Genomic DNA, 23,085 nt, shown 5'->3' with positions numbered 1-23,085 from the left:
GATGTTTACTAACATTCCCGCGAGCGTGCGTGACATCACAACCCGGAAGTAAAAGCCGGAAGTGGACGAGAAGAGGAAGATGGCTGCAGTACGGGTCCTGCTCTGCGCAGTGCTGTTGGGTTGTTGTTCATGGGGGGCCTTGGGGTCCCTGGACACCGCCCTGGGGGACAGCTCGTCCTGCGGTACGGTGTGTGAGGGCACCTACCCCCTGCATACCTACCCCGAGGTGAGTCTAGCTGCCCCTGCCTACCCCTCCCCTATCTCTCACAGCCATACTTTCCCTATCCACCCCGAGGTGAGTCCAGCAGCCCCCGCTTACCCCTCCCCTATCCACCCCAAGGTGAGCCCTTCCCTACCTGCCTACCCCGCCCTACCTCCCCACCCCGAGGTGAGCCCATGCTCACCCCTCCGCTCCCCGAGGTGAGCCCATGCTCACCCCTCCGCTCCCCGAGGTGAGTCCCTGCCTGCCCCTCCCCACCCTAAGATGAGCCCACAGCTACCTTCCACTTATCCCAAGGGGATTACTTACCCCCAGGGGCGTAGCAATAGGGGGTGCAGAGGTTGCAACCGCATCGGGGTCCCTGGGCCAGAGGGGCCCCGGGGTGCCCTCCCTCAACCACAGTATTAGCTCTCTATTGGGCCTGTGCTCATAATAATCATTTCTATAGATCCTTTTAATAGTGGTAATCATTAACAAACTGCTCCCCATTCCCTTCTTGCACCTCTGACACTATAGTTGCCATTGGCAAGGAGCAGTGCTTTTCGGCGGTTCTAGATTTGGGTGCAGGGTGCAGCTGGCGCCACCATAGACAACAATAGGAATCACAACTGAGCGGCGCTCAGTGAGTAACGTCGGCGCCGTCAGAGGACAGAGCTGAGGTTGCTTAAAAAACACAATCATTCGGCCTCCAGCAATCACTGGAAGCCAAATTATATAATTCCCCCACTATCCATGGCGGCCTGGAGGAGGAATAGTAATTAATACGGCCCGGACTTGTGCAGGGTCATCTATATACTGGCTGTATCCTGCGCCCAAGTCTACCGGCGCCGATTTCAAATGTATGCCATTGGCAAGTTTTTGTGCACCGTATCAATTATTATGCATAGAGTGCTTGGGGTCCCCAATGTAAAACTTGCATTGGGGCCCACAGCTCCTTAGCTACGCCACTGCTTACCCCACCTGTCTCCATTTCTCCCTCTGTCTAGCCATGAAAGCCTCTAATGCTGAAAATACACGAGTCGACCCGGCGGCTCAATTAGCCGCCAGATCGACTCCCGTCGCATCCCCGCGTGCGTCCGAATCTATTCCCGCTCGTCCTCGCGGGCGCTCCTTAACTTCGTGCGCACAATCGATCCGGCGGGGTATTGGACACGTCGGAAATTATCAATCGAGCCATCAGCGGCTCGATTGACAAGGAGGAAACTAAAGCTGGCCATACACTAGGCCGATTACCCGCCGATCGACAGCAGATTTGATCACTGGGATCGAATCTGCTGTCAAATCGTTCACGCTAAACACTAAATCTCGTTTGATTTCGTCCCGAAATAGATCTGTCCCTTCAATCGCTCCGTGTGGGAAATTACCGCCGATCGCCCGCGGGTAGGGAACGCATCGCTAGCGGCGTACGATCAACGCAGGTATACATTACCTGAAGCTGGCTCCCGGCATCTTCTCCGCATCACCTCCCGGCTGGCATCTTCTCCGCATCACGGCATCCGGGTATAACTTCCTGTGTCACTGCAGTGACAGTGGAAGTACAAATAGAGGGCGCACTATTTGAACTTCCGCTGTCACTGGAGTGACAGAAAGTTATACGCGGATGCCGTGATGCGGAGAAGATGCCGGGACCAGGCTTCGGGTAATGTATGCGGGGGGGGGGGGGGGGAAGGCGACAGCGGCAGCTCAGCAGATGGTGAATCGGTTTCAGGCTGAAATTGATTCACAATCTGTTTGCAGTAAAGGCAGCCATACGATCCCTCTCTGATAGGATTCGATCAGAGAGGGATCTATCTGTTGGTCGAAATCTGATGGCAAATCGACCAGTGTATGGCTACCTTGACCGTCTATGCCCAGCATCATGCTGGGAATACACTATACAATTTTCTGTTAGATTTACCTGCCAGATAGATAAAGTTCAACATGTTGGAAATGTATCTCTCTTGCCATCTATCTGCTGAGCAATTAGGCATTGTTCTACTCAGCAGGAGATAACCAGAAGACAATGCACCAGAGATAATGACCATTCTCTACAGAAAATAATCTAATTATGCATTCTGCCAGAAAATCTAAAGGTACATACACAGGTCGGATTTGCGCAAATGACCCGTCATTTGGACGTCAAATCGGGCGTGTGTACAGTCTGTCGTTCAGCTGATAAGACCGGGCTTGTGCGATCCGCCAAGCGCAAATCCGACGTGTGTACGCAACTATACAGAAGAATGTAACAGAAAATTGTATGGTGTATACCCAGCATTACTTCTTCATGCTTACCCCATGCAACCAGGTGAGCTCATCCATCACTCAGTCTCTTCCCCATGTAACCCTAATTTTCCTACCCCCTACTTATCCCAAGGAAAGCACGATCCCCAACCTGTCCCACCCAGCCAGGTGAGCACTTAAACCTAATCTCGGAGCGAGTATGTTTGAGGTGAGCCTGCGAGAAAGTCAATTACAGTGTTAGTATTTATATAGCTTCTGCAGTGCTGTATATTGTCTTGTCCCTCAGAGGAGCTCACAATCTAATCCCTGCCATAGTCATATGTATGTATGGTATATTGTAGTCTAGGGCAAATTTAGGGAAAAACCAATAAACATATGTATATTTTTGGGTTATGGGAAGAAACCAGAGTGCCCAGAGGAAACCCACACAGACACGGGGAGAACATACAAATGCCATGCAGATAGTGCCCTGGCTGGGATTCGAACTGGAAACCCAGCACTGCAAGGAGAGAGTGCCAACCACTAAGCCACAGGGAGCAGTTCTCCAATCACAGCAAGGCCTTCCGCTTGAAGCATTCTTATTTGAACCATACTAGTTTCCTATATTCCCTCTACCCCATGCATTCCATTCCCTTCCCCAAATCCCCATCCACCTTATTGTTGTAACCTTGAGATGAGTGCTCAGCCCCTACCTGTCTAACTACCTTTACACTTACCTGTAGATGAGACCTCTGCCCCAGTTACACCTACAGCCCCCTTTCACACTTTTCCCACATCCCCTGCATACTTGTCCTGAATTGAGAGCCCCGCTACCTAGTCCTTATGTACTTCCTAATACAAACCTATGTAATGTACAGCTTTTCTGATGCGGGCCTGTGTTACCTTTCACCTGTACACTTTTCTACATACTTGGTGCAAAGTATAGACCGTAGCAAGGTGGAGGTGCTAAGTCATGTTTCTGATTAGCGGGAGGTATATGGAAGCTGCCATATTTAATGGTAGTTTCCTTTAAGCAATACCAATTGCCTGGCAGGTCTGCTGAACCTTTACCTCAGATGCCTTTAGCCATAGACCCTAACCAAGCATGCAGCAGATCGGTTGTTTCTGATGTTATTGCGAGATCTGACAAGATTAGCTGTATGCTTGTTTCTGGTGTGATTCAGACACTACTGCAGCCAAATAGATCAGCAGGGCTGCCAAGAAACTGGTATGGTTTAACTACTTAAAGCGGATCCGAGATGAAAAACTATAACAAGTAACTTGTCTATGTATCTTATCTAAAGTTTAGTTTACACAGCAAATCTAGCTGCAAACAGCTTTAATAGAATATGATTCTTTCTTTCTGTGATACAATGACAGCAGCCATGTTGTTTGTAAACACACAGAGGCAGGCTTATCTGCATCTTGAGCAAAAAAATCTAATCCCTCCTCCCCTCTGCCTCTGAAATCTCTGGCTAGTAATACCTCCCCCTCCTCCTGCCCAGATTGGGCTCCCATGAGCCCTTGCTACTGTCTGAAAATGCCAAGGCTCTCTGAAAATCTGTGGGCGAGGCTTGTTTAGTTTATAGGGAATTAGAGTATTAAAACAAAAACAAAAAAGTATTTGGCTTGAGGAATGCCCTATAAACAATAGGAAAGGAACACAATTATGCAATGTGTAAAAGTTCATCTCGGATCCACTTTAAGGACCATAGGCTTACACCCCCCCTAGTGGCCAGGCTATTTTTTACAAATTGGTGTTCTGCAGCTCACTGCAGAGCCATACATTTGAGAACACAAATGAATCGTCTCATTTTCTGCCCACCAACAAAGGTTTCTGTTGGTGGACTCTGATCGCTGCTGCAGGCATTTTTTTTTTTTTTTGTTATAAATGTTACTATTTTTTTTTTTTAACTACTTTTACTACTTTTAAAAAGTAGATTTAAATATAAAATAAAACCATGGATTATCTTAAAAAAAGTCATTTTTAGGAGAAGGATAGATACAATTGTTTTAGTTCGTTTATTTTCACCTCTGGTGTCCTTTAAAGGGCAACTGAAGGGAGAAGACTATGGAGGCTGCCATGTTTATTTCCTTTTTAAACAATACCAGTTGCCTGGCAGCCCTGCTGGTCTGTTTGGCTGCAGAAGTAATAAAAGTTTTGGGACCATAATGGCAAGCCACTAATATTTCCCTTGTATGAATTACGAAATATTTTGATAGATTTTGATAGCGGCTCTGCTATAATACATCATTAAGCACCCCAGATTATAGAGATCTCAGTACTGCTTGTTGATCCTATGATATGCATACTTCTCAGGATACAGTAGGTGTTCATGTGTGCAGCCGGTAGCTTGGGAAGAAGTACAGCTTCGTAATTGTGTTTGTTGCTTTCTCTGCAGATTTATATCACCAGCCTGGTACAATATGTTCCCTTGTGCACATTGTTGTCTTTGTTTTTTTTTTTTTTTATTTCACAGGCTTTAATTTTGTGTTACCATTTCTTTCCAGGAGGAGGAGCTGTTTGGTTGCCAGCGTGGCTGTCGCCTTTTCTCTATTTGTCAGTTTGCAGGAATTGGTGATGACCTAAACAAGACAAAGGTGGAATGTGAATCAGGTGATGCATGCATACATATTCATTATCTTTTAAAGGAGAACTGTAGTGAGAGGTATATGGAGGCTGCCATATTTATTTCCTTTTAAGCAATACCAATTGCCTGGCAGCCCTGCTGATCCTCTGCCTCTAATACTTTTAGCCATACACCCTGAACAAGCATGCAGCAGATCAGAAGTTTCTGACACTCTTGACAGATCGGACAAGATTAGCTGCATGCTTGTTCCTGGTGTGATTCTGCAGGCAGATGGCTCAGAAGGGCTGCCAGGTAACTGGTATTGCTTAAAAGGAAATCAATATGACAGCCTCCATACACCTCTAACAACAGTTGTCCTTTAACAATGGACACATGCTGAGTTAAAGGACCAGTATTGCAAAAAATCGTAAAATTTAAAATGGATGTAAACACATACAAATAAGTAGTACATTTCTTTCAGAGTAAAATGAGCCATACATTTCTTTTCTCCTATGTTGCTGTCACTTACAGTAGGTGGTAGGAATCTAACAGAACTGACAGGTTTTGGTCTAGCCCATCTTCTCACGAGGGATTTTTAGGATTTTGTTTATTTTTAAAAGCACTTAGTGAATGGCAGTTGCTTTGTCCAACTGCCAAAAAAAGTGTTTAGCCAGCAGGAAGGCTGGCCAGCATCATTGTATAAATCCTTTTCAGGGAGTGTCTTTATAAAGAATAAAAGCTTTGCTGAGAATATCCCATGAAGAGATGTACTAGTCCAAAACCTGTCAGTTCTGTCAGATTTTTACTACCTACTGTAAATGACAGCAACATAGGAGGAAAGTAATGTATAGCTCATTTTACTCTGGAAGAAACATACTTCTTATTTGTATACATTTACATGTATTTTAAATTTTACAATTTTTCATGATAGTGGTCCTTTAAAGCGGATACGAGTTGAAAAACTAACTATAGCAAGTAACTTGTCCTATATATCTTATCTAATGTTTAGATTGTTTACGCAGTAAATCTAGCTGCAAACAGCTTAAACAGTATATTATTATTCCTGTGATACAATGGGAGCAGCCAGATTCTGCTTGTCATCATTACACAGGCAAGCTGCTGTGCATGTCCCACCCTCAGCCTGTGAAAACTCCACTCCCTGTTCCTCCTCTCTCCTCCCCTTTCCGCCCCCTTGCCTCTGAAATCTCGTGCATTCTTCAGCAGAAGCCTCCCCAGGCTGAGCTCCCATGAGCACTTGCAACATGGGACTCAGACGCTGGAGGAGCTAGGGGCGGGGATATATTCATTAACATGCAATTAGGTAATAAATGAAATTAAAAAAAAGCATGGGAAGGGGGGGATGCCCAATAAACTATATGTAAGGGGCAGAAAAATGAAGGCAACAAAATTTTGTTCCGGATTCCACTTTAAAGGGGCCCATACACTCAGCCGATTTTCGGGCCGACCGATCGATCCCGATCGATCCATCCATCGATTGCAAATCGGTTGGCCAATCGACCGATCGATGGCCGATTTCGATGGATTTCCATCGAACTGGCAGGGTGGAAAATTTAGGTCGATCTGATGAGATTGCTTATCAGTTTGCATTGGCCTTAATGGAAATCTGATGGCAAAAAAATGCCATCAGATCGAATTTCAATAGATTTCAAACTGAAATCTATTGGAATTCTATCCTGGTAAAAAATGTTCTAAAAACGCATCAGATAGATCATCAGATGCATTTCTTATCTATCTGCTGCCAATCTGACGAGTGTATGGGCACCTTTACTCTCTTACGACTGCGTCACGTCGACGGGCATGATCACGGCAGCAGCCCCAGGACAGCCTAATGCCAATTGGTGTCAAGTCCTGGGGTGGGATTTTGCAGGAGATCGCGCACATCTCCGCTTGAGTGGCAGAGCTCCACTCCGTCATCAGTCTCCCAGCGGCGATCGCCGCTAAGAGACTGTTAGATGGTGAAATCGCCGTTTATTTATTGTGTACAGCGCTACGATATACGCAGCGCTGTACTGGGGACAGCCCTGTGACATGGCTGTCCCCTCTGGAGGCAGGGAAGCGATCTGCTGTCATAGACTGAAGCCTATGACAGCCGATCGTGCTGATTGGCTGGCTGGGGGAGGGGGGCGAGATAGAAAATATTTTTAAAAAGAACAAATTTTATTATAAAAATATGTATTAAAAATAAATAAATAAACGTCCTGGGAGCGATTACAGCCCACCAACAGAAAGCTCTGTTGGTGGGCAGAAAGGGGGGGGGGATCACTTGTGTGCTGAGTTGTGCGGCCCTGTAGCCAGGCCTTAAAGGACTTACGAGGCGAATTGCTTTAAAAAAGTTATGTACCTCATTGCTAAACCAGACCTCAGGACAGACGAACAGCACCTTCCTTTTCACCATCAGGTGCTTTATCAGCCTAATCCAGGTTTCATTGTAGCTCCTGACCCTCCACAGGGTCGCCTTAGCAGAATCGCCGCTTTAAAAATCTTACCTCCTGCGCATCTCGCATAGCCGGAGCTGTGCAGGATTACAGCCCCGCTCGTGTCCACCCTCACTCCGTGCGCTCTATTATACGTCATGTGGGTGGCTCCACATGACCACCCACATGACTAACTACACAGTGACAGCCAGCTGCGCCCCCTCAGCAGAGAATACAAGCGCTGAGCGAGTGAGGACTTGCTCGCTCAGCGCTTGCTCGCTTAGCGCTTGTATACTATGGCAAGGGGTTATACTGGGGGGAGGGGGAGGATGGAGCGGGACATGACCGCTACAGGGGGCTGATAGTAGCCCCAGGTAAGTGTCCGTTTTTATTCTCAACCCCGCCCCGCAGAGAACCCCGTTAAGTGACAAAACAATGCTTTGTACAGCGCTGTGCTAGACTGCAGCGCTGTACACGTTTTACTCTTTTTCCAGTAATCAGCCTGCCAGCTCAGATTGCTGGCTGGCAGGCTGTTCGCGGCTGCCTCATGTGTCCCCCTGCAGGGAGCGCTCTTTCCCTGCTAATCTTGGGATGATGCCAATCGGTGTTAGGCGATCCCAGGAGAGCCACTCTGAGACGGCCCATCGGCGTTAGGCAGTCGCAGAGTGGTTAAGACTTGATAACTTGATATATCTCACTGTATATGGATGATGTGAGTCTCATGACAAAGTGATTCTGACTTATTCTATATGTGAAGTCTATACTTGCCTAATCCTTGTGCTTTCCCTGCAGCCTGTACAGAAGCCTACCCCCAGGCTAACGAGCAGTATGCATGCTTCCTGGGCTGCAGCAGTCAGATGCCCTTTGCGGAAAAGCGGCAGGAAGAGGTAGGCACTGCACTGTATTTGTATATGTGGTTCTGATTGGTGCAGCAGCTGCAGTCTTTGTGGCGGCACTCCGCCTGACACCACTTGTTTTCCTTCATTCTCACAGCTGTCAGATATGATGCCACACATTCACGTCCTCTTCCCTCTGACCATCGTGAGAGCCTTCTGGAGGGACATGATGGACTCCGCTCAGAACTTCATATCATCATCCTGGACTTTCTACATACAGGCAGACAACGGACACATTCTGATAGTCCAGGTAAGTCTGGCTGATTGCTCTGCAGCGCTCCCTAGTGGTGTAATACAGAAAGAAAAGTGATACACTAGTCTGATATCACTGCTTCACATAACAGTGCTAATGGCACATGGATTGGGCAGCAGCCCCTGCACGGGACACAGTAGGTTCAGGGGGAGTGGTGGAGCGAGCTGCAGCACCTGCAGGGGGAGTGGTGGAGCGAGCTGCAGCACCTGCAGGGGGAGTGGTGGAGCGAGCTGCAGCACCTGCAGCGGGAGTGGTGGAGCGAGCTGCAGCACCTGCAGCGGGAGTGGTGGAGCGAGCTGCAGCACCTGCAGCGGGAGTGGTGGAGCGAGCTGCAGCACCTGCAGCGGGAGTGGTGGAGCGAGCTGCAGCACCTGCAGCGGGAGTGGTGGAGCGAGCTGCAGCACCTGCAGCGGGAGTGGTGGAGCGAGCTGCAGCACCTGCAGCGGGAATGGTGGAGCGAGCTGCAGCACCTGCAGCGGGAGTGGTGGAGCGAGCTGCAGCACCTGCAGCGGGAGTGGTGGAGCGAGCTGCAGCACCTGCAGCGGGAGTGGTGGAGCGAGCTGCAGCACCTGCAGCGGGAGTGGTGGAGCGAGCTGCAGCACCTGCAGCGGGAGTGGTGGAGCGAGCTGCAGCACCTGCAGCGGGAGTGGTGGAGCGAGCTGCAGCACCTGCAGCGGGAGTGGTGGAGCGAGCTGCAGCACCTGCAGCGGGAGTGGTGGAGCGAGCTGCAGCACCTGCAGCGGGAGTGGTGGAGCGAGCTGCAGCACCTGCAGCGGGAGTGGTGGAGCGAGCTGCAGCACCTGCAGCGGGAGTGGTGGAGCGAGCTGCAGCACCTGCAGCGGGAGTGGTGGAGCGAGCTGCAGCGGGAGTGGTGGAGCGAGCTGCAGCACCTGCAGCGGGAGTGGTGGAGCGAGCTGCAGCACCTGCAGAGGGAACAGTAGGGTCAGGGGGAATGGTGGAGCAAGCTGCAGCACCTGCAGGGGGAGCAGTAGGATCAGGGGGAGTGGTGGAGCAAGCTGCAGCACCTGCAGGGGGAGTGGTGGAGGGAGCAGCAGCATCTGCAGAGGGAACAGTAGGGTTTAGGGGGAGTGGTGGAGCAAGCTGCAGCACCTGCAGGGGGAGCAGTAGGGTCAGGGGGAGTGGTGGAGCAAGCTGCAGCACCTGCAGGGGGAGCAGTAGGGTCGGGGAGTGGTGGAGCAAGCTGCAGCACCTGCAGGGGGAGTGATAGGATCAGGGGGAGTGGGGGGAATGAGCAGCAGCAACTGCAGGGGGGACAGTAGGGTCAGGGGGAGTGGTGGAGCAAGCTGCAGCACCTGCAGGTAGAGTGATAGGAGTGGGGGGGGGAATGAGCAGCAGCAACTGCAGGGGGAGCAGTAGGGTTAGAGGGAGTGGTGGAGCGAGCAGCAGCACCTGCAGGGAGAGCAGTAGAGTCAGGTTCATACACTGCTCCAAATGTGTTTTTGGCTCAAAAAAGAATTGTAAATGTTTCACCTCTGAATAATTTTTTTCACTTCAGTCCCAGCCAGAAATTCAGGAGATGCCACCAATGTATGAAGAGAACCCGTCTGCACGGGGCAGCCTGCTGGACGCTGTACAGTGTAAGTTTCCTCATAAAGAAAACCGAAAAAGTTTGCCATGTTTATCTTTCAGCCGCCGCGGTGCCGCTCGCGGTGTACCAGGCAACTGGTATTGTTTAATGAGAGGGTATTGCTGTTCTCTGGGGTTATAAAAGGACTGGCACCGATTGGCTGCCACGCAGAAGCGGGGCGGAGCTTGTCTAACTAGCAGCTTCTGTGCACAGCATGTGGTACCTTAAGGGCTATCAAAGATCATTGTACTATTTTATTAAATTAAAAGGAACCTTAACTGAGAAGGTTATGGATGTTTCCTTTTAACCAATCGCTGACCGCGCACTCATAACGCGCGTCGGCAAAGTGGTAGCTGCAGGACCAGAGACGCACATCTGCGTCGCCGGCTGCAGGCTAATTAATCAGGAAACAGCTGCTCGCGTGAGCGGCTGCTTCCTGTGAATTCACGGCGGGGGGGCTCCGTGAATAGCCTGCGGGCCGCCGATCGCGGCTCGCAGGCTAAATGTAAACACAAGCGGAAATAATCCGCTTTGTTTACATTTGTACAACGCTGCTAACAGTAGCAGCGTTGAACCAGATCTGCGTTCCCCGGCCAATCAGCGGCAGGGGATCGCTGTCACATGACAGGCAGGAGCCTGTTAGAGGCTGCACAGGACAGATACGTTCCTGTGCAGCCTCCGATCTCCGGGGCAGGGAGGGAGGAGAGGGAGAGGGGAATCCTGCGGTGGAGGGGGCTTTGAGGTGCCCCCTCCCTGCCAGCCACACGCAGGCAGGAGCGATCAGACCCCCCCAGCACATCATCCCCCTAGTGGGGGAAAAAAGGAGGGCGATCTGGTCGCTCTGCCTGGTATTTGATCTGTGCTGGGGGCTGTAGAGCCCACCCAGCACAGATCTTAGAAATCAGTGCTGGTCCTTAAGGGGGGGGGGTAAAGGCTGAGTCCTGAAGTGGTTAAACAATAACTAGTTGCTTGGCAGGCCTGCTGATCTCTTTGGCTGCAGCAGTGGCTGAATCACACATCTGAAATAAGCATGCCGCTAATCTGATTTGATCTGCATGCTTGTTGAGGGGCTGTGGCTAAAAGTATTAGAGACACTGGATCAGCAGGAGAGTCAACTGGTATTTTAAAATCCATATCCTTCTCAGTTTAGGTTCCCTATAAGAGTGTAAAACACAGACAGACAGACCTGTTATGTAAGGCTCTGTCTTGATGCTGCAGGGTCAGTGGGGGAAGGGGGGGCGCTCTCATTAAGGATACCCGAGTTGAAAGTGATATGGAGGCTGCCATATTTATTTCCTTTTAAAGGGACACTTAAGTCAAACAAAAAAAATGAGTTTTACTCACATAGGGCTTCCAATAGCCCCCTGCAGCTGTCCGGTACCCTCGCCATCTCCCTCCGATCCTCCTGGCCCCGCCGGCAGCCACTTCCTGTTTCGGTGACAGGAGCTGACAGGCTGGGGACGCGAGTGATTCTTCGCGTTCCCAGACACATTAGCACCCTCTATGCTGCTATATGGTATATGATATATGCTATAGCAGCATAGATGGCGCTATTGTGGCCAGGAACGCGAAGAATCACTCGCGTCCCCCGCCTGTCAGCTCCTGTCACCGAAACCGGAAGTGGCTGCCGGCGGGGCCAGGAGGATCGGAGGGAGACGGCGAGGGCACCGGACAGCTGCAGGGGGCTATTGGAAGCCCCAGGTGAGTAAAACTCATTTTTTTTGTTTGACTTAAGTGTCCCTTTAAGCAATAAGAGTTACCTGGCTATCTTGCTAGTCCTCTGCCTTTAATACTTTTAGCCATGGACCCTGAACAAGCATGGAGCAGATCAGGTACTCTGACTCCAGGCTTTACTGGATATGCTTTTTCCAGAGTTTTTACTCAGACACTACTTATGCCAGAAGACCAATAGCGCTGCCAGGCCACTGGCAATGTTTAAAATGAAATAAATGGTCTGAAGCAGCCTCTGGTAATGACAGAAGCTCCCGCTCCTCTGCATGGCGGGAAGAGGTGTCAGAGACCTTTTTTTTATGAGTGAATGGGAAGGTTTTTTGCTATTTGGCAGCGCTTAAGTTGTGTAGAAGGAGAAAGAGGGGCCCCCGAAGCCTTTGGGCCCCCCTGCATTGGCAGGGGCCGCAGGGGTTATTGCTACCAGGGCTGTGGAGTGGGAGTCGAGGAGTTCGAGCAATTTTGGGTACTCTGAGTTTGGTGGTTTCATAAACTGAGGAGTCTGATGATTTTGTACAAAATCCACAGCCCTGGTAAGTATTAGACTGAGGAGTCGAGGAGTCTGAGACATTTTGGGTACCTGGAGTCAGAGTTTGAGTCGGAATCGGTGGTTTCATAAACTGAGGAGTTTGAGTTGGAAGATTTTTGTACCGACTTCACAGCCCTGATTGCTGCGCCCCTGATGTGACGTTATTGGGCTGTGAAATGCCTTATTATTCCCCTGCTGGGCATTCCTGGATTTGACAAATTGCGTCTTCTTCCACAGCAGACTTATCGGCAGAAGAGCGTGCAGAGATGGACCCGTGGATCAGAAGAGGCGGTCTTCTGGAGCTGGAGAGAGAAAACAGCATTCTGAAGTGTTTAGCCATGTATGTGGTAACTGTACGCCATGTGTGTGTGTGTGCGCGCGTGGTAACTGTACGCCGTGTGTGCGCTTTGTCTCTGGTTCACTTTAAGGTATCCATACATCTAGCAATAATGGGCAGATTCGACCAAGAGACAAATCTCTCTGATCGAATCCCTGCCCACATACTGCAGGCTGATTCCCGCTCAAAATCGATTAGGGTTTGGCCTAGCGCTGCCACCCGTAATGTCAAATGTGCCGTCTGTAGAGACGCATTGCCACTACTGGACCTTTTTGAGCTTGCACTCCTTGCCTGATGAAGCGGGTTATACCTGCGAAACGCGTTTCGGAGTGCCAAAATAAATTGTTGTTTGTGATTTGAACAATCTCGATTGTCCATTTCAGGAGGTAAGTCCACCTGTACTCCTCCTTTTTAGTTGTTTTTAGATCATTTTAACCTGCCTGGCGCCTCTGTCCAAATTTGCACAGTATATAGTCCACCTTGGGTGGAGGGGACTGTCCCCTTCAAGTGGTTGCCTATGTGGTAACCCGTGTTTGTGAGTATATCCACATCTGTTAATTATTTCGCCAACAATTGTTAGACTTGCTGCACTATTATTATTATTATTATTTTTTATTTATATAGCGCCAACATCTTCCGTAGCGCTGTACATAGTACAAACAAATAATGGGGAACAAATATACATAAGAAATACAAGACACTGTACAGTCATGACATTGAATAGAATAAATACAGATACATACATAGTTGATATGTAGTTGGTACATATACATATGTTAAAATTACAGCAGTATGAGAAACACTAGGAGGAGGTCCCTGCCCTTGCGAGCTTACAATCTAGAGGACTATATTGGGCTCTCGGTTTTTCTTCTTTGTTTCAAGTGCATTAAACCTTGGTAGGACTTGAATGGTCCATTTTCAGCTGCATAAATTTGCATACAAAGTTGCATAATCCTGCATGAACTCAGAAATATCTGCATCTCATGAATCATCCCTAATGATGATGTGAGACAGAGCAGCTCTTGTATTTAGTATCTAAATAATACTCTTCTTTTTTTATTTTATGATTTGCATTTTCTCACTACAGGAATTCTAACTGGCTGCTGACCGCCACTCTGATCCTTTCAATCCTGGTTCTGTTGTGGATCTGCTGTGCGACGGTAGCTACGGCATCAGATCAGCACGTTCCCTCCGAGGTAACCACCCTGTATTTATAGACAGATGATGGCATTCCCTGATGTATGGGGTGGAAATTACTTTTAATTCTTCCTTTTAGTTTATAGTTTGCTTTTTAACTCTTTAAAAGTGGACCTGAACTCAGAACTTCCTCTCTGTTCTAAAAGATAAGCAACAGCAGAATAACCTTTAAAGAAATGTTTTTCTTTGTTACAGCTAATACTAGGCTGACCAGATGTCCTCATTTCCCCAGACAGGTCCTCCCAGGGTTTTGAAATGTCCTGGTTGAAGAGAGCCGAACACAGAGCGAGTCAAAAGAGCCGATTGAAGAGACAGAGAGCCGAACAGCCAAGACTCAGTCCAGTGTTTTCCGCAGAGCCTATCAGCTGGGCAGTAGTGTGGTCCGGATCATGAACGATTCGGATCTTTGATCCGGATCTTTTTTGTGAGTCAAATCATCCGGATCATTCGTTCATTGTAATGATCCGGATGATTCGACTCATAAAAAAGATCCGGATCAAAGAACACTACTGCCCAGCTGATGGGCTCGGGGGAAAACACTGGACTGAGTCTTGGCTGCTCGGCTCTCTGTCTCTTCAATCGGCTCTTGTGACTCGCTCTGTGTTCCGCTCTCTTCACCAGAGACATTTCAGAAACCTGTCAGGACCTGTGGGGGGAAAAAAGACATCTGGTCAGCCTAGCTAATACAAATCCTGCAAAAAAATCTTCAGTGTGTCTACTTCCTGCATTCATGGAAGCAGACATAGGGTTAACATCCTGTTTTTACAAATTAGCAGATCTACCGAGGCAGAAGAGATTCCTGAGATGACAAATCTGAGAGATCAAATTACAGTGGGGATTAGTCACAGATGAGGGGGAATTAGAGAGGCTAAACTCTATAAATACATACAGAGTATGTTTTTCTTGTGTCCTGTCCACTTTAAAGGGTACCTGAACTCTTGCACAGAAGGAAAATCTAGAGAAATGCATCCTGTATGTATTTAGAGAGTTAAGCCTTCCTAATTCCCCCTCACCTGTGACTAATCACAGCTGTAATTTGATCTCTCAGCTGTGTCAGGAATCTCTGTAGTCTTTTGGTACAGCAGCTCGTTTGTAAACACAGGATGTTGTGTGCTTCCATGAAAGCAGGAAGTAGACACACTGCAGATTTATTGCAGGATTTGTATCAGCTGTAACTTAGAAATGTTTTCCTTTTTAAAGGTTATTATGCTGTTGCTTATCTTTCAAAGCAGAGAAGAAATTCTGAGTTCATGTCTGCTTTAAAGCTGACATGAGGTTTACCCTTCCTCCCTGCAATGTATGAAGCTGCATTGCCTTCTTTTGCAGCTGCGGGGTTCTGCTTTAGCATGAGTTGCGCGCACAGCCGGGGTGATTGGCTCACGGCTCCGGCCTCTGATATCATTGTGCTCTTATCACCGGGACAGAATGGAGTCCGGCATGCCGGGACTCGGGCCAAATGTTTGTTCAGCAACGGACCGGTGCTGGTTTCCATGGCTACTATCTGCTGATCCCGGTACCGCTCTGTACATCAGCCACAGGCATTCATGTCTATAGTCTCGCTTTCCAGGTGGGTGACGCTTCAATGCTGATACGCCGGTTTCAAGAACGCAGATTACATTGTTGCTTTTTTTTATTATTGTTAAAGTGACCTGAACTCTTGCACAGGACAGAAGGAAAACAGAGAAATGCACCCTGTATGTATTTAGAGATTTTATCCTGTCTAATCTCCCTCATCTGTGACTAATCACAACTGTAATTTTATCTCTCCCATGTCAGCTGACTGCCACGGCAGATAAGCTCATTTGAAAGCACAGGATGTTAACCCTATGGCTGCTTCCATGAAAGCAGGAAGTACACACACTGCAGGATTTGTCAACTGTAACAAATGTTTTTTCTGTAAAGGTCATTATGCTGTTGCTTATCATTTAGAGCAAAGCGGAGGTTCTGAGTTCAGGTCCACTTTAATTGATGAGTGACTTAAAACATTTCTAAATTTACAGTTATCTCTTCCGCAACGCTGTACAGAGTATATTGTCTTCTCTCTTAACTGTCCCTCAGAGGAGCTCACAATCTAATCCCTACCATAGTCGTATGTATGTATGTATGTATGTATGTATGTATGTATGTATGTATTGTATGTATTGTAGTCTATGGCCAATTAACCACTTAATGACAAGCTGACTTATAAAAACGTCCTGCTAGAGCTTAATAACGGCTCCAGGATGTTTTTGTAAGTCACAGTGCTGCTGCCACTGTGCACGAGTAAGTGCGCGCTCCCGCGCGTGCATGTGCATTCCCGTGCACGTGAAAATAGTGAAAAAAAAATACACCTTAGTTTCCAAATAATATATTGTCACTGTACTTTGTGCTAGGGACATAATTAAAATCTTGTGATAACCAGAACAAATAGGCAGATAAAATGTGAGTTTTATGCACAGTAGCAGTGTTTATATTAAAACTGTAGGGAATGAAATTGGAGAAAGTGTATTATTTCATTTTTTTCCTTGTATTTCCTAAAATGCTTAGAAAATAGAATAATTACTGAAAACAAATATCAACCCCAAAAAGCCCAATTTGTGGTGAAAAAAACAAGATATAGATAATTTCGTTGTGATTAGTAGTGATTAAGCTATTGGCAAATGAAAGGGATGAGCGCTGAAAGGTGAAAATCGCTCTGGTCCATCAGGGTAAAAACCGCTTTGGGGTGAAGTGGTTAACTTATCTGCATGTTTTTGGGATGCGAGAGGAAACTAGAGTGCCCGGAGGAAACTCACACAGACGCAGGGAGAACATACAAACACCATGCAGATCGTGTTCTGGCTGTGTTTCAAACCAGAGACCCAGCGCTGCAAGGCGAGAGTGCTGACCACTATGCCCTCATGCTGCCTACAGCACTCGATTTTGCTGGCCGATCGACCTTTTCGATCTGATAATTTTATGGATCGGAAGAGAGTTGGTGCCTCAACATGGCCACCCAATTGACCTTTGGATTGATTTTAGTCCAAAATCGGGCAAAAGGATCAGTCGGGAATGGTGGTAAAAAATCTTGGTTACAAGGGTTCGACCAGGGAACGCAGCAATAACGTCGTTCAATGTTCTGAAGACCGACAGACCCTCAGTGTCCTCCCAAGTGTATGTGTGTTGTCATCTGCCTCGCCCCCCCATCCTTGCCCATGAGCAGTAGTGAAATCTCGCCTGTCACAAATCCTGTATGCGTCATATGGGAGGAGAATTCCACATAGCTAATCAGCCTAGGCTAAGCTCACTGGAAGGGTGGGGCTTCATACCGATATACAGGAATATAGATATAGGAAGAGTTTTTGGTGCTGAAACCAGGAAAATTACCGTAAAAGTGGGTATCCTGAATAATTGACTGTATTCTACTATATGTCACTATGGGGCCTTTTTAAAGGGAACCTGAGATGAGAGGGATATGGAGGCTGCCATATTTATTTCCTTGTAGTTGCCTGGCAGCCCTGTTTATATTCTGGCATAAGTGGTGTCTGAGTCAAAACCCTGGAACAAGCATATGGCTAATCCAGTAAAACCTTCAGAGCACCTGATCTGCTGCATGCTTGTTCAGGGTCTATAAAGCAAAAAAAAAAAAAAAGTCAGCCTCCATATCCCTCTCACCTCGGATTCCCTTTAAAGTGAACCAGAGATGAAAATAAACTAATGAGATAAACAATTGGATCTGTCCTCTTCTTCCTAAAAACGACTCTTTTAGATATCTGAAGGTTTTATTTTATGTATAAACGTTTACAAAGCAGATTTAATGTGTAATGCTGGGAATACACGGCTCGGTTTTGAGGTGATAAGATGGTTCGATAGATAATTTCCCACATGTCCGATCTCCCTTTCAATCCTTTCGCCGCTCGATTTCTGATAAAAGTGAATAGGAAAAGATAAAACGAGCGGAAGATAAGAGAATCGCCTGCAGAATCGGGCGGCAAAAACGATGGAGAGGAGAATTGAGCGCCAGAAACGAACCTTGTATTCCCAGCATTATAGGCTCTGCTCAATTGCAGTGTCTCAAGAGTCCCAGAGTGAAAATACATTAACCTTCCTGGCGGTAAGCCCGAGCTGAGCTCGGACTATGCCGCGCAGGAGGATTTCTCAGGTCCTGCTGGGCCGATTTGCATTTTTTTTTTTTTTTTTTTGCAACACGCAGCTAGCACTTTGCTAGCTGCGTGTGCATTCCGATCGCCGCTGCTCCGCGCAAGATCGCCGCTGAACGTCACATGTCATCTCTGGTACAACCACTTAAGGACCAGCCGAATTCTGGCTGATCTGTGCAGCGTGGGCTCTCCAGCCCACAGCACAGATCAGCAGGCAGCCAGGGCACCCAGACTCTTTCCCCCCCCCCCCCTTTTTTCCCCACTAGGGGGATGTCCTGCTGGGGGGGTCTGATCGCCGCCGGCTATATTTGTGTTGCGGGGGAGGGGGGCTCCTCAAAGCCCCCCTTACTTTCCCTCCCTCCCCGGCTTTCCCTCCCTCCCCTCCTTTACCTGGGCGGCGCAGGATGGACATCCGTCCTGCGCCGGAATTGACAGGCTTCAGCCTATCATTTGCCGGCGATACCCGGCCAATCAGAGGCCGGGGATCACCGATCTCATTTACGGCGCAGCAGCGCCGTATGATGTAAACAGCGGGGATTTCTTCCCCGCGTGTTTACATTTCGCCTGCGAGCCGCGATCGGCAGCTCGCAGACTGTTCACCCTCCATGAACTGGCATGGAAAGGCCGCACGAACAAGTGGCCGATTCCATGCTATACCACTAACGACCTGCCGACGCCTATCGGCGTTAGGTGGTCGTTAAGTGGTTTTAAGTGACTTGTACCACATCCCTGAACTCCTGTTCTGTAGAGGGGCTTCCAGAGATGACATTGGTAGAAAGCACTGTTGCTATAGACAGCTATAACATGTATACATCTGTATACTCGTGTTGATACTCGTGTATCAAGTGTAGGGTTTTTTTATTTTTAACTTGTGGATTCTTAAAATGAAATGCAGTTCTTCCTGTTTCAGCGCCTGTTTATTTCAAGCCTTTGGCCACACAAGTGTCACATCTGATCAGAGCTGTAGATAGTGTGTTATTCACATCTCGGTGACATCAAGCAATCGCTTTCTTTTTATGGTCTGTTATGGAACGCACGCAAATGTTATGCAAACTGACATGCTGGTGGCTTGTGTGGGACAGGCATGCTCTGCCTAAACACAATCTGGACAGCACAACCACGACAGGCCTGTCACCAGCTATGACAGGGACTGTGGAAACCAACAGCACAAATACTTTCAAAGCCTGCCCCGGGCACTTGAAATGTACTCAGCGCTCAGCTGCAGAACTTGTTTCTGACTGTCTAAAGGCCCTGGATTATCTGTTGTCCAATAACATTCCACAGAGATGCACCTGACAGCAGTAAAGTTGTTGCCACCTGTTATATATTTCAGAAGGTAAATAGAGCAGAGGAAAGATTTTAGAAAAGCACTGCTAGTGGGTTCCAGAGCTAAAGACCAGTGGGGGAGCTTGGAAAGCAGAAGGGGCAGGTCCAAGCAAAAAAAAGCACATTCTTTTACCAGCCTTCATGTTTAGAACTATTGATCATTTGGGGATGTATGTATTTATTTTTGGGTACCCAAAATGGCCCCGACTCCGACTCCTCGACTCCGACTCCTTAGTCTAATACTTAACAGGGCTATGGATTTTGTACAAAAATCATCCGACTCCTCAGTTTATGAAATCAACGACTCCGACTCCAACTCCGGGTGCCCAAAATTGCCCCGACTCTGACTCCTCGACTCCACCTCCGACTCCACAGCCCTGTTTTTTTCCAGTTCAAAATGAGCCATAAATGACTTTTCTCCTATGTTGCTGTCACTCACAGCAGGTAGTAGAAATCTGACATTACCATCTTTGGACCAAGTCCATCTCTCCATAGGGGATTCTCAGTATGGCCTTTAATTCTTTATAAAGGATTTATACAACGATGCTGGCTAGCCTTCCTTCTCGCTGCACACTATTTTAACAGTTGAACGGAGCAACTGCCATTCACTAAGTGCGTTTGAAAATAAAGAAAATCCTGAGAATCGCCCATGAGGATATGGGCTAGTCCAAAACCTGTCAGTTCTAACAGATTTCTACTACCTACTGAAAGTGACAGCAAGATAGGAGAAAAGTAATTTATGGCCCATTTTACTCTGGAAGAAATGTATTTCTTATTTTGTATGTGTTTACATGTATTTTACATTTTATAATTTTCACGATAGTGGCTCTTTAAGAAAACCTGAATTAAAAATTAAAAGTCAAAATAAGCATACACAAGTCACACTTACCTCCCATGTAGCCTACTCCTTAATCTCTTTCTCCTCTCCTGTGTCCCATTTGTCCTCTGTGATCAATGGAATTCTCTGTCCTCCATTTTGAAAATGGCCATTACCCCATAACAAGCTTTCTGGTCAGCACACTGTTAAACTGTAACATCGCCCACTTGAGCCATAGGGAAACATGGACATTACCGGGCATATCAGTTGTCCACTCAGCTATAACTGACAGCAACTGATATATAACTGACAGCAACTGATATATTTCCGTTCTGACAAAATGTTGTCAGAACTGGAAGGGATTATTGTCAGAAGAAAATGGTGAGCTTCTGAAAGGAACTGATGGCAAGGTAACTATTTAATGTTCATTTGACATTACCTCATGTGTTTATTTTAAATAATTTTACTCAGTACAGGTTCCCTTTAGAGGTCATTTCTGATTGATTTTATCGGTTAATCGATCTGTTTTAGTGATGTGAGATTTTCTAGATCTAGTAACTCATGGAGGGACTGTTTCTCTTGCAGAAGCTGAGCATCTATGGAGATCTGGAATACATGAGTGAACACAAGCTTCAGAAGTATCCTGCCGCCTCACTGGTGGTCCTCCATGGACTTCCCCCGGAGTATGAAGAAGCTGGACCTCTGCCCACCAAGGTGGACCTGGCCAAGTCTGCCATATAGGCCAGCCGCCACTCATCGCTCTCCTCCTGCCCTGTGTACAGCGGAGATCGATGGCGGGACGAGCAGAACTGTGGATTTCTAGAGAAGCTGTAGACAACGTCCTGTTGTCCATCGGACATTTCCACCTTCTGGGTCGCTTTGGGGGAGATGGGATATTTAATCTGGTTAGGTTTTCTGATCTAGGACTGGATCTAGCAATGCACTAGTCTGGGATTCAGCCTAATGTTTTCTCTGCTGGGTGGATAGTAACTTAATTCTCACTCTGATCTTAGTGACTTTAACAGGGATATAACGATAATCTGCTTTTCAGGCCCCTCCCATTTGGCATGTTACAGCCTCAGTTACAAGTGTCACACATTTGCATTCGCAGAGCGTTCATGGGAGCTCTTTGGCTTCGGATGAGGAATTGGTTACCTTTAACGACTCTGCGTTTTGATTGGTGTCCATGTGCGTCACGTGCAAAGCATGCTGGTCGATGAGTCAGCCTTGGGAGGGTTCTCGATATGCTGCTTTTTCTTACAAGATAGGATATTTAGCTGTACAGGGGCTTTTTCTTACAAGCATAGGATTTCCAAACAGGAACTACTTTCGATTGCACAGACACTTTGGTTTCTTAGAGGCAAACTATGCCCACAAATGAAGTTGTTTAATTTTGCAAGCACATGCTTGGGTTTTAATGTCAATAATGAGCATTACTTTTCCCGCTGTTTTTTCTTATTCAAAAATCGGTTTTATGCCTTGTTTGCGAAGTACAGCATATTGACGCAAGTCCCCTCCCATCTCTTTTACATAAAACTGAATATGAATGAGCTGGGCGGTTAACTGTGCAGAAAGAGTAACAAATGTGCAAACCATCTCTATGCTCCGCCCCTCATCACCTTCAGCCATGTTTTCTGCTGTAATGGTGGGCAATGTAATCCAGGCCTATACCGGTTTTCCTATTTTGGGAGTCGCACGGTCACTCTTGATTAGCTCACCAAACAGGTCAAGCTACAAAAGGCAGAAAACATGGCGCGGTGTCGTGGATAGGCACATTTGGTATTTTGTCCACCACTTTGTCTCTGTACACTGTATTCATTCATTTAATTTGCATCATCATGATTGCTGTTAGAATTCGTAATGTTCAATTTTAAGTTTACTTTACGTTTAAAATAACCCTGTAAGGCTATTCAGACCGACGCTGCTGCCGGGGTGGGGACACCTTGTGGTGCATAGATGTTATTGCAATTCTCCATAAAAATGTCTCTACTCCCCTGGGCACACGTTGTTTGCACTGTAAAAATCCTTAAATTTCTGCAAAGCCCACCCCCTTCCTGTGGTAAGTTGTTTTTTTTGTTTGTTTGTTTTTTTCTTTCTTCTTCTAGCCACTGTCAGTTATTACTGAGCATTGAGTGTTTGGGCTCTCAGAATGGTCCAAGTCGAAGGTTTAACATAAGGATACAAATCTAGTGACCCCTCCCCACTCTGTCTGTGATTTCCCACTGATTCCTCCAATCACCACAGAGCATACATACCACACCCACTTCTCAGAATGGGCTGAGTTGAGGCTTAGTGTAAGATTACAAATCTAGAAACCCCTCCCCGCTCTGCGTCTGTGACTTCCCACTGATTCCTCCAATCACCACAGAGCATACATACCACACCCACTTCCCTGAGCTCTACTGCTTAGGTAAAATAAAAGTGCCTTGAATACACAGGATGGAGGAAGACCGTTGAAATAAAAGCTAAGGAGCATCTGGGCCCTCTTTGATCCTGGGCCCCATAGCAGTTGGCACACCTTATTTCTTTACAGCAGACCAGGGAATACAGTGATATAGAATGTCGGTCTGATGATGATTGATGAAACATTTTGGCATCACAAGGTGCCCCCTGGCAGTTCTGTTAGCTGGGTCATGCTGTGTGATTTTACCGGTTCTCTTTAAAATAATTAAACCTGTGGCAGTCGCAGTTCAAATTCATTTCCTGTGTAATGAAATATTATTGTGTTAGTGAATCAAAAGAAAGAAGAAAAGAGTTCCAGCACTCTCTTAACTGCAGTAGGAGATGGGACTTAAACCTGATGCACCATTGAATGCGTAAGTGTGGTCTCTTTGAAGGGCGTGCACAGGCTGGGTGAAGTATAGCAAATCGA

At 47.2% G+C, this 23,085-nt stretch overlaps 1 protein-coding gene across 2 annotated transcripts; it reads left to right on the top strand.

Moving 5' to 3' along the window:
* Nucleotides 1-42: 42 nt before the first annotated feature.
* On the top strand, nt 43-22,912 carry TMEM59 (transmembrane protein 59). 2 transcript variants are annotated; one of them, XM_068239000.1, is made up of 8 exons: nt 43-226; nt 4,931-5,036; nt 8,217-8,311; nt 8,418-8,570; nt 10,090-10,171; nt 12,659-12,758; nt 13,843-13,951; nt 20,799-22,912. In XM_068239000.1, the coding sequence occupies exons 1-8, from the start codon at nt 80-82 to the stop codon at nt 20,952-20,954; spliced, it is 948 nt and encodes a 315-aa protein (XP_068095101.1). In that variant the 5' UTR covers nt 43-79; the 3' UTR covers nt 20,955-22,912. The 2 variants fall into 2 exon arrangements, with proteins under 2 accessions (XP_068095101.1, XP_068095100.1); XM_068238999.1 differs by having other exon boundaries at nt 12,656-12,758.
* Nucleotides 22,913-23,085: the final 173 nt, after the last annotated feature.

The sequence above is a fragment of the Hyperolius riggenbachi genome, chromosome 6, assembly GCF_040937935.1.
Source record: "Hyperolius riggenbachi isolate aHypRig1 chromosome 6, aHypRig1.pri, whole genome shotgun sequence".
Taxonomy (NCBI): Eukaryota; Metazoa; Chordata; class Amphibia; order Anura; family Hyperoliidae; genus Hyperolius; species Hyperolius riggenbachi.
The sequence above is the reverse complement of the archived record's forward strand: the minus strand, read 5'-3'. Positions and strand labels throughout refer to the sequence as shown.